An 18,887-nucleotide genomic window follows, 5' to 3' on the forward strand; every position below is an offset into this window, starting at 1 on the left:
TTAATTCATAAAATTTTTGTATCCATTAAGGCATTCTAAATGCGAGTTGAAGTATTTGGTACTGTCATTAATGTGGGAATATTCCTTTAATAAAGTGCTTTCTAAAAATATGAGTTATTTATCACCTTAATGGCGCTGCGAAGTTTCGAAATTCTGTAAATGTCTATCAAAGTTATGTTATGAAGAAGCCCGAATTTGAAATTATACTAATGTGAAAATTTTTAAATAAATATAAACGGGTCCAGTTCAGATTTCGTCAGTTGAAACTTTTCTAATTAAAGAAATATTACTATAATTTTATGTTGAGAGCATCATATAGTGCACCTTTCGTGCGAATAACGCCGTTGCCGTACTTTTACGTTTACTTTTACGGCTCCTTCTAAAAGCTCACATGCTTAAGAAATAAAATGACCGTATAAGTACATAATTGCAAACCAACTACTTAAAGTTTCTCAGCATGGATAAGGCGCCCACGGTCGCTTTTATGCTACCCCATTTTCTTGGTAGACAAGATTTCTTTATAATTCTGGGGATTATGGGAATGAATCGCATTTGCTGTCTTCATAAGTTCACCGAAAACTTTATCTGCTCTTAAATGGCGAACTTATACCCATCAATTCCTGTATCGAATTTGTATGTATCGAAAATGGAGATGTTTGGATATGATCTATTTTGTAAAGTGACGGAAGGGTTACTACATTTAGATGGTGTCTTAAAGAATTCATTAATTTCCCGTTTGCTTTCATAAATGTTTCAAAAATTAGGTTTGTTACCCTAAACAGAGAATCAACAGCGAAAAATGAATGGTTCTGTTCAAATATTTTTTTGTTCTGATTATCTTACCCTTGAAATGTGATTGGAACTCCGTTCCAGTGTTTAGGAAATTATCTTGGAAAAGTTGCTTAAATTTTATATTCCTAAAGCAATTGACCTAAAACTCTCAGAATCTTCCTGGAATTTTTTTGATATTTCTGGGGTTCCATGTAGCAATCTACAATGCGTTTCCAATGTGTTTTCTGGTAATCCCGAGAAAAAATGTTTTTACCTTTGGTATAGTCGCAACCCTGGTCGCAACTAATAAGAAAGTTGTATGGACCAAATTCTAAAATATTTTTTATTAAAAGAATACTCTTTGTTAATAACATCACTCGAGTTACATTAAAATACGTCAATAAATTACGTTTATTCATTTTTCACAGCCTATTACGCTACAGTATCTGCACATGGCTGCTCGTTCACAGCATAAATCAATTTTATTTATTGAAATGCAAAAGTAAAAACCTTCATCTCTATAAAAAGTTTAATAAAATATGCAGGGAACTACCCTAAGTTAAAATAATGAAATCACGTGTATTTGACAGTTACAGCTCGTAATCGCTGTCAATCACATCAAATTAAATTTTAATATCACTGAAGTAAACAATAATTGTAATGAATGAATTTTGTTTCATAAATAATGAAACCTGTATTTGTTCAGCGGTTTTGTTATAAGAGAAAATGTACCCAGTGAATAGAGGTAAATAGATTATAGCCTTCCATATTCGCGCATTTTGAAGTTCAAAGCAAAAATGCTTCAGTAGGTAATAAAAAGATTGACATGCGACAGAAATTAAAATTCGACGCTTTTATAAATCAGTTGGGGTTGCAGCATGATTTAATAAATTCGACCCTCAAACAAACGCTGTTATGATAACAGCAGCTAGCACCGTCGTCTATATACGCCGCATTCCATTTTGTAGAAACTCCCCCGCAACTGAGGGTAGGTATAATAAAAAATATTTGATACAAATTTTGACAATACCAACGATAAAATTAATTAAAAACGTACACAAATGTGTATAAACAAACATGCCCATAATTAAAAGATTTTGATTAGCTTCCGCATATAAGCTAATTGTTCTATCAATTAACCTCGTTAAAATTTTAAAATAAAGCCTGTCAATTTCAACGAACGCTTTTTTTGTCGAAACTATGAAGAGGTAATTAATTTGCGTTCGCAGTATAAGTTCATCGCGATAATTAATTTTAGAAATTGCGCAAAGGTAAAAAAAGCTTCCGAATGAATTGTTTCAAAATCAATAACATTAATTAAACATAAAAAACGGTCGCTTCGACAAATTATATTAATTAAGGATCGAGATCTTTGTACATTGCTTAAGTCTAGCATACACAATATGTTTTGAGGTATTCGATCATCACTGCTAAGAGCATTTGTGCCCCGAATTGGGGTTGTGCATTAAATTTGTTAGGTAATAGGTCTTTGATTATTAAATTAATGAAAGCTTTCCTACTTCTATTTTTGTTTTAGAACCATATAAGAGGCATCATCACCACCAAGTCAACGGTAGAGAAAAGCGATGTAAGCTTTAAATAGGAGTCGATGATGTCCGTCTCTCTGCCTGTGCGTGAATACGATAACTGCCGAACGCTTGGTCTGATTCCGTTTAAACTTTGCACATTTGGTCATATACAGGCTGATTCAAATTCTAGGGTCACCATGGGGATCTCGGAAACTGTATGAGATAGGGAGGTAGTTTAAATTTGGCAAACTTGCGTATTACGATGCTTAATAAAATGCCGTTTTGAAACTGAAAAAATTCTGACTACTCCTGAAAACAACGAAATTTTGCGAAATCGTTTTTTACCGAAATTCTTTAAAAACATATTTCAAAATAAATGACACATTATAATGGCCACTTTTTCCCCTCTACAAGATGCTAGTTTCAAATTTTAAGTCCGACGTTTCGTCTCCGATTAATCATCAGCAACTTTGTTGTTTCTTATGGAAGTCATTTTTACTTTTTGTGTTATTTGATAGTGCATTTTTTCTGATTTCAAAAATGTATCTATCACGTTTCATCATCTTTTAATAAGAAGTAGCAAAAACGCAAGAAACTACGAACATACACTACTCAAGACAAAGTTTGCTAGGCAGATATTTTAACGATATTTAAAAAATAGTAATGTTTACATTTTTGAAATCAGAAAAAGACGAAACGTCAGACTTAAAATTTAAAACTATCATCTTGTATGCATTATAATGTGTCATTTATTTTGAAATATCTTTTTAAATAAGTGACAGCTCTGCTTGAATTCATAAGCAATTTGATTACTTTTGTTAAAATGTTGATGTAACGATAAGAATGCGTTTTGTCGTCGTGTTGCTACGTGTCCGTTAATTGGATGAAGATTTTAGAATTTTGGAATTGGGAGAGGGACTTTAAATACTGAAGTGGGCCTTTGTCAATTTCGAGGTAGGGTGCTGTTCGCTGAAAGCTTAGAAGACGCGCATCATAACGCTTTAGTCAGGAAGTCAGCTGAGTTCGAGTGAAGGTTTTGAAAAAACGCGAAATTTTGGTGATTGAAGTTATTCGTCGATTGTGTCGAACGGCTATCGTTTCATCGGTCGTGTGTTGGTTAGCCAGTCCATTTCAATGCAGAAAAATTACGTTCCTTGGTTCCCGAGTTTAAAGGCAAAAATTGTAGTGCACCAAGATTGTGAGTGACTTTCGGTCCCAAAGAGTGATATTTACCCGAATTGGGGGGAATTGGGATTTTAACAGAAAACTGTAAGTAGTGTAAGATGCATTAATTTGATTAATTATTATCGAACGCTTATGCAAGGTGTGTAAAACGGAGTTTGTTATAGTCCATTTTGTTTTGATTGACACTTGTGATTAATTTGACTTGTGTTTTTATAATAAATTTCTACTGTGTTAATTTATGTAAATCGTGAGTTTATTCGAACCTTTTAACGATTCCGATAGAAGTCTCATGATTTATTATGATAATGATTAATTTTGTTGATTCGTACCCAAAGATTTCAGGTGTTTTCAAATTTTGTTTAATTAATCCTTTTGGAATTTAAGGAATTTGACCGTGATGGTAATTATTTGCCTTAGAATTTGGTTGTAGGTGTGCAATTATCCAAAATTAATTTTGGGATTCATCTAGTTGTTACCCAAGTAGTCACTTTGGTGAGAAAATTATTTAAAAAAAATTGAGTGAACAAAGGAAAAGAAAAAAAAACAATCAATACGAATGGTAATGATTGGAGTAGTACCTATATATGAAGCTTCTCCGCGCATTGGAAATTATAAAAATTGCATTTATAGTGGTAAACAAACGCTAGAATTGAGTAAACAAACGAAAAACAAACAGAAAAACACAGACGTAATAATTACGTCCCCACTAGTTTTACTTGGAACAGTACATTGAAAAAAACAATAGACATTAATATAAAGGAAAGTCTTTGGGGCTAGGTGGGAGAACTTTATTATCGGGTAAGAATGTTCCCAAATTACTTGCTGATGGTCAATAAGATTCAAAAAACAAACCAATCAAATTATCCAATTTTGTTACAAACGAAACAGCCTACTGAGCGAGTCGTAAAATTAAGGATATAATTAGATATCAAAAGTTTTCGCGATCAGGTCAACGTGTAAACAAAGCGACGTAGAAAAGGGAACAAAAGGCGGTTCTACTATTCACCTTTTGAGAATGAGATTTTTCAAATACGGTGTTGGTGCAGTAGCAATTTTGAGATTGAAATTGAATATAAAATCTATTTGAAATCACCATACCGTTTATAAACGAAAGCCACGCAACAAAATTAGGGTTTGCGAGTTTTCATTTCGGAACGTATTGCCGCAAAGTAATTTCGTTCTAGATGCATTAGAGATTTGCTAACAAAGGAAAGCTTAATGAATACAACGCATATGCCTGGAAATGTTCCTCAAAAACATTTCTGCATAAGCAAAACTCTTCACAAACTCATATCGAGATAAATGGCGCTATCATAAGTAGGTTTCGCATTAGAGGAGCTTTTGCATTAGTGGCGCTAAATTGTACATCCCGGAATAATAAAGCTAAGGAAATTTTGTTGAAATATACATATGCCAGTGGAGTATTAATCTCAAATTTAAATTCGCGTGTAATTAATTACTAAAGAAGTTATTTCAGTCTAGTTAGATACTCGGTAATCCTGCATGATGTGGCCTAATCCTGCTGTAACGCATCTAAGCCGAACGGACCGATAAGCGATGGCCGCCTCATTTCACACTTGAGCTGGCCCGTACTCGCCAGGACTCTCCGCTTCGATAAACTTCGACCTGATTGGATAAATCATTGTACCTACTTATTGCTTCCACAAATATAACTTCCAAACTGAATTGATAAAGTCTACATCTTGACTACGACTTGATTGAAAAATAAACGATCTTCCTTGTACCTACCAAATAAGTACGGGTGGCTTACTTATACATCCCCTTTGCCATAAAATCGATAAGGTTAGTGCCGCAAATTACTCGAAGCCATCAATAAAAACCCAAATTATTGCGGTGCCAACGCGATAAAGTAAGCAGAGCTCAAAGTTTCTTGTCGTCGGCGAAAACTTTCGGCGCAAATACAACCCTGCCACCGCCCGCTTTAATTCCACATGAAATACATTATCTTTTTGTTTGCAAAATTCCGAACGCCTTTTATCTTCCGAACTAACGAAAATATAGCCTCGCCTGATTATTCCCTCGCCAACTTAATATTTAAAATTTAATTCGAACGCACAACATTTTTAGGGGTTACAAACTGAAATATTCACAACGTTCACCGTTAACAATTCGTACTATTCGAAATGTCAAAAAAAGGTATAAATTAAATTACTTCCATATATACATCACATTTCCTAAACGACATATATAAAAAAAGTATGATTGATGGCAGATCGTTTTTCATCTATGATGAGTGGTAGCATAATGCGAAAAAAACTTCAACATAAGGCGCAACGTGCGCGTATAGCCGCGATATTTAAGCACTAGAAATGACATACGAAGCTAACAAAAGGTCTTATCGTTGTAATAAATATCAACGCCATGTTATTAAAGCGAAACGATGAGCGCTATCACTGCGTTATGGGGAGCACAGATTGCATCGAATAACCTGTCAAGTATTTATGCTGGAATCGACCCTTTGTAAAACACCGAAAATTCTAATAAAATACCACGATTAACAACGACATAACGCCCTTATAAAAGTAAATATGAGAACGTTAAGGCATACAGCCGAGCCCGTTATGATAAGGGTTCTCTTTTAGTAACGTAATAACAAAATAAATGAGGGTAAGACTTATATTTTTAACTGTAACGATCAAAAATTAGAACAATCTTTTATTTGCGGGGGTTGAGAAATAATTTCTTTGTCTCGGTTTGTCCATGTAGAGATCAAGGGCACTTGTATTCTACAAACGGGAAGAATTTGAAAACGTAATTCCAACCAATCGTATTTGACAAAGAAGGAAATTTTTGTAGAGACTCTTATCGATAAAAAGATAACAATGGTATTCAAGATATTTCTCGCATGTTATTTAGAGCTCTTCGATGCCGCTTCATAAGTATTTCCGTTGTCGGTCTGTCAGCCCACGTACAGGATTAGGTAACTCGAATTAAAACTGATGATGTGCCCTACTGATCCGTCGACTCGAAGGATTACATATCAGCTGAGATGGAACCCGATTATGAAACAAACTAAGTGTAGTGGTACCTAAGAGAAGTTTAATAGCAATTTCCTTGCTGGCAAAAAATAGGACAGCTATGCTCCTCAACTTGTGAAAACCTGATTCCTAGTAGGTTTCAAAAGTGGGCTCGACAAGACTACTTTTGAGTCAGGGTGGCTCGTTTACCTTGGTAATTTTTTTTAAATTTCCTGTATAAAACTGCGTTGCATAGTTAAAAACAATCTATTCAACATGCATTTGATTTAAACATGTTATCTATTGTATAGCTACATATAGTGAAAGTTATACCAAGCATTCCGTACATTCGTACAAGAATTATATCAGAATTAATGAACGCACCATACATTGATGGAAGCTACCAGCTTTCATGAACGCCTGGTAGACTAACCCAAACGAGCGCTTCCTTACGAGAAACTGATGTAGTTCTGGACCTATGTAGTAGTGGTAAAAATAATTAATTTTAATTTAATTTTATTAATAATAATTTCAGTTTCCCAATTTTAAACGAAAACGAGCATTAAAGCTGCAAGGCTGTCCAGTTTATTTCATTATCGCAGACCTTTTGCGATTGACCCGAAATTCCGGGTAAGAATGGGCATTGCTAGGCTACCGAATTTGGAATTTTAGTCCGGCGAATTAAGTGAGTATAATTAATCGTAGTTAATTTAATTGTGTTCATATCAAACTTTGTCTGATTAGATTGGGCCTAGTGTCTTTAGAAACCCGCTTATTTACATGCAATCCACATTAGTTTCCGTATATGAGTACTCGACTCAAGCTTGTTTTATGTATGATGTAAAGAGGGGGCCGTTTTGGGCGTTTGGTATTCGTTTCTCTGTATAAGTAGGATTTTTGTCGGAGTTGCTCTCCGCGCCGAATAGCCCCGAGACGCCCAGCGCCCAAAACCGAAGTGAAATACCGCCCATATTGAAACCTCGCACCATAATAGCCCAGTTTTTGTATAAGACAAATAAATAGTGCAGAATAGCGGAAAACGCAAGAATTATGAACATTTTTATAGCATTAACTTTACGTGGACGAGCCTCATTGTAAAGAGTTTACTAAAATTATACGAGTGAAGTTGTGTATTACACAAAAAAAGGTATCCCAAAAATAAGCTACAAAGAGATTTTAAATTTTCCAACAACGGCCGGAGCACAAAATTTCTGACAGTGCACATAATGAGTACAGGTGCAAAAAAATTTCCAATTTGACAAATTCGAGGATACTTAAATACATTCAGTGCGTCGTATTTAAGCTAGGACTGAAATTAGCTACAGTATCCAAAATCTGACAAATTACTTCAGATCAATCAAGACTAACGAAATATGAGTTTCGTATTTGTTCCCCAGATAGGGCAAAGATTATTTTACGATATCTTTAGCACAATGTTATTTATGAATGCAACCTACTTTAATACAAATTTAAATTTATGCCTTTCCCTAAACTAACCGAAAAATAGTACTCCCAAAAGGAACTTTGTAGTGGTCTGTAAAACCCCACGTGATCATTACCAGTTTATTTCCGCAGATAACTTGTATGGTTTTATTTCATCAGTTCATGCCGTTATGGGGAATAAAATCATTTTCGTACTAGGTCATAATATATTATGCATGCATTTATCGCGTACAAAGAATAATTATGCTATACGACTACGACTCATAGGAGAAACTTCCCGAACAATCGAGGTGCGATGTTTCTCACATGATGCGTCGATTAAAACACTGAAAGAAATTCCCGACTAAATAAAAGGTTATTAATGGAAAAACTTTTTACTACGAAATTCCTTATATTATTGTTATTTATCATAATGATATTTATCATAATGATATTTATGATAGTGAAATAATATCATAAAAAGGTAATTTTATTGCCCCATCTAGAATCTCCTCTTTTTTATGGGGTTCTGTATGATTTTTATTAATATAATGGCTACAGATAGTGAATAAACCTTTATTTTTATTATATCGGTAGACACTTTATTTTGTTTTATTTCGTTCATTACAACTAATGCAGTGTTTTGTTAAAGCTTCCTAAATAAACTTATTCCTTCAACCGGAAATTCAGTAATAGACTAAATCAGCGGTTCCCAAAGTTCACTGGGCTCCGACCCACCTAACAAAAATTTTCAATCTTGGGACCCATCTCTTAGGTATCTTAGAGAAGGTTTATTTAAATTTTTAGGAATTATAAATAGCTGAACTGGTTTTTATTAATGTCTTATCCAGTGGCGAATAGCATTATTATAATAATGAATAGCATAAGTTCGCTCGCGACCCACTGGTAGATCGCGGCCCATAGTACCTATTATAAATCTTTGTGCTCTTTACTTTGATGTCTGTTTTTATTATTTGTCCAAGATTCCTTTAGTTAGACACTAGCCTATGAATTCTATTAGCAATTCTGTTTACTTAATGGCTATTTGCCCTTTCCAGAGGATAACTTCAATTGCTTGGAAGTAGAATGTTCAAAACAAGTTTAAATTCATTATAAAATTTAATTTAAAATATTCAAATTAAAATTTGTGCAATAGTTCGATACATCTGTTTGAACAAAATTGCTTCTATTTCATTTACAATGTTCATTCATGGAAAGAAGTATTGGATGACCAACTCTTGAAAGCATGCACTCTAAAAAATGAAAGTGATTTTCGTACTTAAATAAATTTGGAAAATTCGTATATGAAAGCGCAATTCCCGAAACGTGGGAATTTTCACCAGCATGTAAATTTTCGCCAACAATGCGTGTGTCATTTTTTATTTTAGGTAATTTGCCTCATATACTTCCAAAATCTAATTTCATAGGCATTACCTCAAAACCTATGCAATGACGTGCCATCAGTTTTTGTAATTCTTATGGTCACCGATAAAAAATCACCGCTTTTTTGAGAGTGGCTTCCAAACCTCGCGGTTTATTTGGAAAAAGTGTTTGTTTTGATCCCCTCTACCATCTAATTTTTTTACCCAATTGATTTTTAATCTTCAAAGTTTGAGATGCCAGCCGATCGTCGAAAAAAATGATCTTCATCAATGAATCAGCCCCAGAGATCTGTAAAGCATTAATTGCAACTGGTAATGACAATATCTTTTTTTTCTACTAAATATTGATCGATTCTTAGCTTCCGCAAATTTCATGAACTAAGGCTAGTTTTGGGGTCAGATGGAACGGAGGTTGATGATGATAAGGTTTTAACATTAATGCAAAAAGAAGTTTTCCTTTTGTAATCACCCTATATGTATAGTATCAATACTGAGCATGGTATGGTGTACTTTGTTCAGGAAACTTGTTTTACAAGGTATGCTGCTCTCGTGGTACAGAAAGGGGTGATTTGGGCCCATTTAAAAGGGAAAGAAGGGTATTTACCTATCATAATATCAAAGGTACTAAAAAAACTCTCTCGAATTAATCTACTAATTAGCTCTTAGATTTGTGAAATTTCTTTTGTGATTTTCTTTAATCGATCTCAATTAAAGCGCGTTTCTTCTGAAAACGTATCGAGAAGGCAATCATAACGAATTATTGTATTCGTGTTAAATTTCACAGTTATTTAAAAAATCAAAAAAGAAATTTGACAAATCTAAGAGCTATTTAGTGGATTAATTCGAGTGATTTTTTGTCACTACCTCGGTCTTTTGGTTCCTATCTCCTGATTGTTCATGCTCATGTTTACAATGTTTAGCCAGTTGCTCCGTGTTTTTTTTATTATGCCACTATATTGTCAGATTCTTTTAAGGTTTTAGCTTCTTATTTGAAGTGCATAATAAATTCTTTGACTATTATTCATCGTTGACTAAACGCAGTGTACCCAATTCGGTCACAAGCAAGCCCTTCATCATTCTTGGCTCCTTATTATTTATATAGACAAAAATGTTAACATCGCCAAGATCGAGGTTTGGGATAATGTGGCCCATTTAATTAAAAAGCTCATTAAGATTAGGATTAAACATTAAAGTTTTCGTTTCCTAAAACAAACTACTAACAATCTCTGAATTTGAAGAGCAATTAAAAAGATAATATGATAATGAATGAGATGAGCATTTTACAAACTTTTATTGACTTCGTTAAAGAAACCGCAAGGCGAGTAAAAACTTTAAAGCTCCGTGTAGTCATGTAATAATTATTAAAACAAACATTTCGAATAATTAAAATTTTCCACTTGCAAATTTTTTTACGTTCAGTTGCGCCATACGTAAGAGGAGATTATTTTAATTTCCATATCCGCCGTCGAAGTTATAATTTCATTTGTCTATTTCATTATAAAATTTTTAAATCTATTAAAAGTGTGCCTCTTAATTCACGACCGATTTTCTAATTAATAGCGAGAGAAGGGTTCCATTACCGACCGAAAAAGTTTTTGCACGCCATTTTTAAGGGGATCGCAAAATAAATATATGTCCGTATTGCATGTAGGTAATTTTCGTGGTAACTCACACCTTGATTTTTATTGAGGTGAACTGTAATGAGTCAACCTCAAAAATGTATACCAACCACTTCCTAAATACGAAAACTTGGCACGTCTGTATTTATGGGACTTAAACAATTTACAAGGATTGTTACACATCATAAATTTTTCTCAAAACGTCTATTTGATTGCTCCCCTTTATTCTTATGCCTTCACTACTCTTTTCGTCAGTATCTCTATCAGTAAATCGGTCACGCATTTTTACAAGACGACAATGTTCACAATTGGCACTCCCTACAAGCCAATCCTCACACGCCCGCCATAAATAGGGTGAAGCAAAGTTTTATTAGAATTTTGATATAGGTGTGCCATCCCGATATGCATTGCAAGTAACTCCCTTCGTTGCCAACCAAAAAGGAAACGAGTACTCGAAAAGGCTTTAAGCGAAATAAATATTTATTGAAATCGAACGTTGGCAACATTAAAAGATGTTAAGCGTAAAGGTTTAATAAATCTGAACGGCTTTCCTTGAAAATTTATTTGGAAAGAGATTTATTTTAATGTCGGTACGTTTGTTAGTGTTTAACGTCCATTATTTACGTTTAAAAAACGTTGGCAAAATTTTCCAACCGTTTCAGGATCTCGATCAAACGGTTTTTTTTTCTTAGCGCGCTTAATACAAATATTAATTAATAAATGACTTCCTCGTAATGTGGCATTCGAGGGTGTTTACGAACAAGTTTTGTTTCAAATGAGAAACGGTTTGCAGCGGTTTCTCGTTAAATTAATTAGTAATTAGGAGAAATCTGGGAACCGTACATCTGTAAGGGTTGTATTGTACATTTAACGTTCAGATTCTACATTTCGCATTGTTCTACATACGTTTCACTACGTTTAATACTCAGGTGGATTATATTGCGTTACGTGCGCTTGTAATTTTAGGATTTTCCCTTCTAGTTCAATCAAAGCCGTTTACGCCTGCAGAAAGAGTTCCAATTCGTGGCGTATTGGTTATGTCTAAATAGTAATTACCCGTTCAATTACACGGTTTGTTAAATTAATTAATTAATAGTGGCTAACCGAAAGTCCTTGTAAAGCGAGAGGGTGCAGGTTGTAAGTTTCGAAACTTGTTGAAATGGTCCTAGTTATCGAATGACTGCAGATGGCAATTAGGACAAGTTTAGGGGACTTCGTGGTAATATAAGATGCCCCTGCCTACTGATTACATAATTACAATGTCATCCTTAATCACCCCTGTTTTTGCCTTTCGGGAAATGCTGCGTCCCAACCAAATTTTGCAAACAGAATTTATTAAAGACCAAACTCTGTTTTGACATTACGCAAGTTTGAAGAACGTATAAGTACATCGTTCAAAGAGCAGCGAACTTTTAATTGAAGCAAAAAATAATAATAAAACGTGGGATTTGTATCTACTATTTACTTGCGCCATATAATTTCTGTTTTAAATTATTCTTCTTGTCTCATAGACGTAGACTGTAGGTGGCATTATGTGGGTAACGACCTATAAAGGAGCGCCGTATTTGTAGCTGCCGATTATGTTAAGAGAAGGGTTTTTTGTCGAGTGTTATGTTTTATTAGAGGGACTTGAGAAACATGCAGCCGAACTGTTTGGGCGGGCAATTTATGACCAATGTAGTACTTACACATTTTCTTATCTATTCATTCCAAACTAAAACTCGGCTATGATATATTATATAACATGCGGCGTCATTTTCACTTCATTATACAAGTTACAGCCTGTCACCAAATTTAACAGATAAGTTCTTATTATCTTTGTGACTCCTGCATTATTAATGCTAATTATAAGGCATTTTTAAAATGGCGTCAGTGGATGTATAAACAAGAAGAACTTTTTAGGACTTGGAACTTTATCGTTAACCCTTCATTGATTTTAATGTTTGTAAATTGTGGACTCCACTTCTGGCGAATGAGATGATTCATTTTTGACTTTTTATCGATCAGAAACATAAGTGTTTTGCGTCATGCATTTTAACCACCGTTTACCAAAGAAATGGGTGTACATTTATGTTAACCATTTCTGAATAAAAAACAACATAGTAAAATACCTGTACCTGATCTGGAACGACGTGTCCACTTTTCACTCCTCACAATAGGATTGTGTCACGTTGGTTAAAATGGGACAAAACTGCTAAATTTAAAGTCCAATCTTAAAATGAGAGCACATTGTGGGCTTTCCGCTTTAAAAATCCGATACAACCGATCCTCGAGATCTTCCCACGTCCAACATTTTTCCTTTTCCTTATTTTAAATGGCAACCCCCATTTTTGATTTCACAATTAGATTCCCTTTTGAAAATTAAGGTTGGTTTATTAAACAATATCTCTGGCCATCTTTGACTGTTTTGAAGATATTTGTATTTTAAGAAAAAATTTAACAGTTAAGGCGCGTACTTTGAAGCTTTATATTTCAGTGACTATTAGACGTAAAATGATGAAATTTTGGGGGGACGTATAAAAAATTCAGGTTATTCGAATAATCATAATAGTATACAGTCTTCGAAACTTAAAATAATGCTATTTCAGTTTTTCAAAAAACTTCGGACTTTTTAATGGAACGCCCCTTTTTTTAGATCAGATATTAATTCTAGACAACATTCTTTCGATTGATATAGCATTGTCCTATACCTACAATTGATAATTTTCAAGTTATTTAGATTTTTCTTAGTATTTTTTATACAAATCCTGATTGCCATGAAAATTCCAATGAATAAAATCTGTCAAACCAGGCAGTAGTGTTTTATGTTTTAAATTATGGCTAATTTTTCTAACGAAGATTACTTGACCTTAATAATAATTTATGGAGAATGCCATAAGAAAGTGAATCGTACTTTAGATTTATTCAATGCGTGAGTCCCACAATAAGAAGGCCAACCAGGAAAACATTGCACGCCGTATTAAAAAATTTCCGATGTTGCTTGAAGATCGGTGGCTTGGCAATAATGGCTCACTCATGTGGCCCCATAGATTTCCGGATCTGGCGCCTTTGGACTTTTTTGTGGGGGCACATTATACACGTAGTCTACAAAGATAGAACGAGTCTATAATGCCTTCCGATCCTTAACACCGGTCGGATCAAATCAGAGCAGCAACAGGAAGAGAAGTCTCCAGAAGAGTCCAAAAATGTTTGGAAGAAAATGGGAATAGGGTTAAAAGCGTCTCTTAATGATTTCTTTAATTTGTGTACATATAGACAGTTAACTAAGTTGTAATTCCCCTGCCAACGGTATTTATGTTGTTCAGGGCAATCATAATCTTTATTAAAAATTACTTTGTTAAAAAAATGTAAATAACTTGAAAATCACCAATTTTAGGTATAGGACGTCATATCAATCGCATCTAAATTTTGTCTAGATTTAATATCTGAAATAAAAAAAGGAAAATTCCATTTGAAAAAAGCGAGTTTTTCTTTCAAAAAGATTCTGTAATTTATGTGTGAAAAATCATCTTTGCTATAAACCAGTATTTTTTATAGGTACCCCCAAAATTGGGGGTGCTATTTAAAATAAGGAAGTTGATACCTATTTCTGGTTAAACCGAAAGATTTAGAAAGGTGTCACTATTTCAAAAAAGTAGTTCATGGTCGAGAACCTTTGTGTGTAAATTTTAACAAGCGTATCTTTTCTACTTTCTTATATAAGGTTGTCTCTTTAAAAGAAAGACCCTGCATACCTCTCAAATGGTTAAATTCAGAAAAATTTTATTATACATTTTTTCTAGAAAATTTAATGAGCTTTCATTTTGTAAATATAAGTGGTTATGAAAAAGTCGATAGTTTTCCAGATATTGAGGAAAAACCGAAAAAAGGAGCATATCAATCAAAATGGCGGCCTGTTGCGCACCCCCCACATATGGGGCTTTTGGATATGTTGAAGGGGCAAGGTCCAAAGAACATTTTGGCCAAATTTCAAAACTAAGTTTTTTTATTTGCGGTCTGTTGGGTTGTATTTTGACCGCATACCATTACACACAGCAATAAACTCACAACAAATCTGAAGTAAGAGAAAGATATCGGCGTTATAATATCCTTTGAAAGTGCCAAGGAGGGTTAATTCACTATATAGTCAATTTTCGGGTATAGTTGAAAAACTACAGTGTCTAAATTCGAGTATAGCATGGATAAACTTTGTCGTGGTACAGCAAGTTTTCGCAAAGTTAAATTGTGGAAATTTAAGTTTGAAACGCAAATAATGGAAATAAGTTCCTCAAACCAGGTCAACCGAGCGCATTTAATAAAGAATTCTCATTTTCAGCAAAACAAAATAATTACACCTATTAAATAAAACGGCAAATACTGATAGGAGCAGTAATTGTTATTGTAGAAACTGCTTTATATAAAATGAACTTCTGTCATGCAACTGATAGCTATTACTCTAATAACTATTTCATACAGCTAAAGCGCATCGTTTGAATAAAAATTATGGGAGTTTTGTAACGTGATGTGCGAGTTTGTAAAGCATAAACGTCAAAATCATCATATGATAATGGTCGTTTTGTAAATGCATTGGAATGGCGTAAAATATGCATCTTCACATAATAAAACTAGATCGCAGTACAACAAGCTAAATTGGTTTATTAGCCACTTCCTAGTTCTATTGACGGGGGTCTTGCACTTAGGAAAGTGTAAAAGATGCCAGTAAACTGAAAGTTCGACACTTTTCCGCCAATCAATCGGAAGTAACGCTTTTTTATGAGTGAGCGCGCGCGTTTTTTTATTTGTACACATAAATGAAGAGTTCCAAGTAATAAATGCATTTGCGCGCAAAATGGCGTTTACTGCAATTTTAACGACAAAAGCGTTGGCGAGTAACAGTAAAAGGTTTTCGATAAATTCCAGTCGTGTGGTCAAAGTCATTAAGAACAAACATCAAAGTGGCACGAGACCATCACGGAACAATATCCGGTGGAAAGTACAAGGATGAGAAAATACCCTCATTTAGGGGAAAACACTCACCTTCCACCCACCAACAACGACTCTCCATCGCGTAACACCAGCCGAAAGTAGTCCGTGTGAGTGTCATTCCCCAAGAAGTGGTTCATATCGTCCTCCGCACCTGTAATAAAAACGTAGGGGTTATAATTATTCCAAAAAATCTAAATAAAATAAGAGTAAAATTGCGTTGCAAACCTTTCCACTTGCTGCAAAAGCTGCTCAAATAGAACTTCGCATAATAATTTAGTCATGATTCGATATTGTCAATTCTTGACGCTTTTTTATGTTGTTTTAAAAAATTGTTTGTTTGCTCATTTATTATAAATTTAAAGATTATTTGCTTGACATCTTTTGGCGATTAGTTGAATTTGAGATAAACGCCTTGTAAATTATACAAAAGATGTCTGCGGCATTTGAATTGTTTTCATTCATTAATTAGGATGTACCTATCTACATCAACGAGTGCAATTTTACAACAAATTTATTTGTCGTTAAACGGTTGACTGTACCACAATGTTTTCAATTCAAGTATTAATAACGAGGCTCAATTCAAATTGAATAATAAAAGCGTTAAGAATGAAGCGGTGAAATTGTCTCGAAATTAATTACGAAAATTAAAATTAAATGAAAGATATTCAATTCGCTATTAATAAATTCACTGTTGCAACACTTTAAATTAGGAATTTTATTATATACGTGAACACTCTCTCCAGTGTGTTGGAAATTGGGGTTTGTTGGAAAGGCCACACGAGAAAAAGCAATCGTGACGCTTTTATTAGTTAATGCCGTTTTAAATGCGCTAGATACAGACACAGATTTCTTATTAGATATTTTTTTCCAAATCGGTTAATTGGTTTTGTTCCCAATTAATCAGAATCAAATCCATTTTGGATCGATTTTCGTGGATTTGTTTATTAAATAGTTATTTGTACAACTAGTTTTGAAAGTGATAGTTTTTTTTCATTGATTTGCAGTTTGATTAATGAGGACGAAGTGTGTCGGCATAAGATAGGGAAATAATGGAGGCTCAATTTTTATTGGATGGGAGCCTATGAGAGTAGCTAAGTTGAATTGTGAATAACATAATTATAGTAATTAGTATAAAACGTCAATGGCATTTCGGCATGTCTTGATCCGGGTGAGTGTTTTAATTGTGAACAGGGGTTGGGTGATGATGTTACGAAAATTACCACGGTTAAACAAAAGGGCATAATCGGCTCAGCGGTAGAGCGTTGGGCTACAAAACCGGAAGTCGGGTGTTCAAACCTGAGTTGAGGTGAATTTTTCATTTGTGGCAGAGATGGGAATATCCTTAGATCAGTTTCGAGACTAGGTGCAAATAAACACATGAGCTGCTGGCTAATGAACTTATATTTAAGGGCCATGAAAAAACTATTGAATAGTTTGAAATTTCGATTTCAATACTCCATGTTCACAAACCTTTCCAACCCTCTCGTTCCTGCAGATCGATACAACATCTTTTCGGCCACGAATTTGGTACATAAAATAAAATTGTTCTCAAATTTTGATCCATCAACTAATGTAATGTATGAGAACTAAAATGCCAGTCAAATGAAAAATCTAACTCTCCATAACTTTTACGTTGTCCTAAAATGGAGAAAAGTTAGTTGAGATTTGTTCTAGAAATGTCGTGATTCATAACAATAGAACTTACACGGCGAAAGAACATTAAAATGAACGTGGTCTCATATCCAGCGCAATTTTTTTCTTCGGTAGAGCACCATAATAAAAAATAACGAAAAAAAGAAATTTGGCGTGGATTTTTCTCTTTTATTGATATCTATGAATCTGCAGTAAGCGGGAGCCAGTAGCTAACCCCTGAGAATACGACGGTGGCTTTTCCTGTGTGATTAATGGCGCTGTCGTGTGACATACGTGCATTGGTTACTGTAAGAAGAACGAGAGTAAAACATATACGAACTTGGAAAAATTACGCAACAAATTAAGCGAAGTAAAACGAGACAACAAAAAAGATTGCGTGCCTTTTAAACCCTTAATTTTTTAGATGGTTCTACCCGACCGTTTGCGAGGGGAACGCGAATATTAGAATTGAAAAGGAACAGAAGCTTGATCGAAGCAATTTTTATCAAACCACAAAATCGCTAGTGCCATTACAACAGCCAACAGCACATTTGTAACGGTGGTCCTATGTGCTTGATACCGAATGATGTGGGGCCCGTAGTATTAAAATTTATTTTATTACAACCCCATATTTTTTAACATTCTTGCTGAATAGTCAAGACCGGTAGCTATAAAGAGACACTGGAAGACGAATTTAGCGCATAAAATCCCAGAATGTTTTTACTCCACGAATTAATTTGTAAAGATTCAAATCGTTAATTCTCGCGCAGATAAAAAAAAGGACAAGACGAAAGGAATGCAATAACTTTCGCTGTCGTAAAACGAAAGCTTGTGACTAGTACTTTATGCATATCAAACGTTCAAAATAATACCTTTTTATTACAAATTACGCATCTTAAAGTCAATTCATGAGGAAACGTGTACAAAGAAAATTCCAGTTTTCGTTTTTGCGTGCCAGGATAAAGTTCCATTGTTACGAGGACATAGATAAATTGCCCTGTTTTCAAATGTGTTTGATTTTTGCGAAACAAATTGTTCCATCCGAAAATTCTTTCAAGAACATTTATTTTTACCCCAATATAGATGCATCAACGTTTCACTTTTTGTTTGTTTATAAAGTAGCAATACTAGATGGTAATTTGACAACGGTTCAATCAAAAATAAACCCTTCTTGTTTACCCGCGTTTTACGTGGTTCGATATTGTTGAATAAACAAACACATTCAAATTTTCCGGTTAGTAATGGAGTAATGGAGCAGTTTTAATTTTTGTTTAATGTCCAGGGAAAATTATTTATTCAATTCAATTTATAAATCGACGCGCCGAATTTTTTCACTATATGAAGCCATCAAGGCATTGAGTAATTGGACGGAGTAAGAAACTTTCGTAGTAATGTGTGGTGAAA

The 18,887-nt window shown here is 34.2% G+C and overlaps 1 protein-coding gene across 1 annotated transcript in view; it reads right to left on the reverse strand.

Annotated features, from left to right (window-relative positions):
• Window positions 1–18,887, reverse strand: part of LOC116179117 (semaphorin-1A-like) — a 119,274-nt gene that overhangs the window by 62,405 nt on the left and 37,982 nt on the right. The window contains exon 2 of the mRNA XM_031498835.1: window positions 15,903–16,002. Coding sequence (XP_031354695.1) covers window positions 15,903–15,988 — 86 coding nt within the window. The 5' untranslated portion in view covers window positions 15,989–16,002. The remainder of the gene's footprint in view (window positions 1–15,902; window positions 16,003–18,887) is intronic.

This window comes from Photinus pyralis, unplaced genomic scaffold, assembly GCF_008802855.1.
Source record: "Photinus pyralis isolate 1611_PpyrPB1 unplaced genomic scaffold, Ppyr1.3 Ppyr1.4_LG1, whole genome shotgun sequence".
Classification (NCBI taxonomy): Eukaryota; Metazoa; Arthropoda; class Insecta; order Coleoptera; family Lampyridae; genus Photinus; species Photinus pyralis.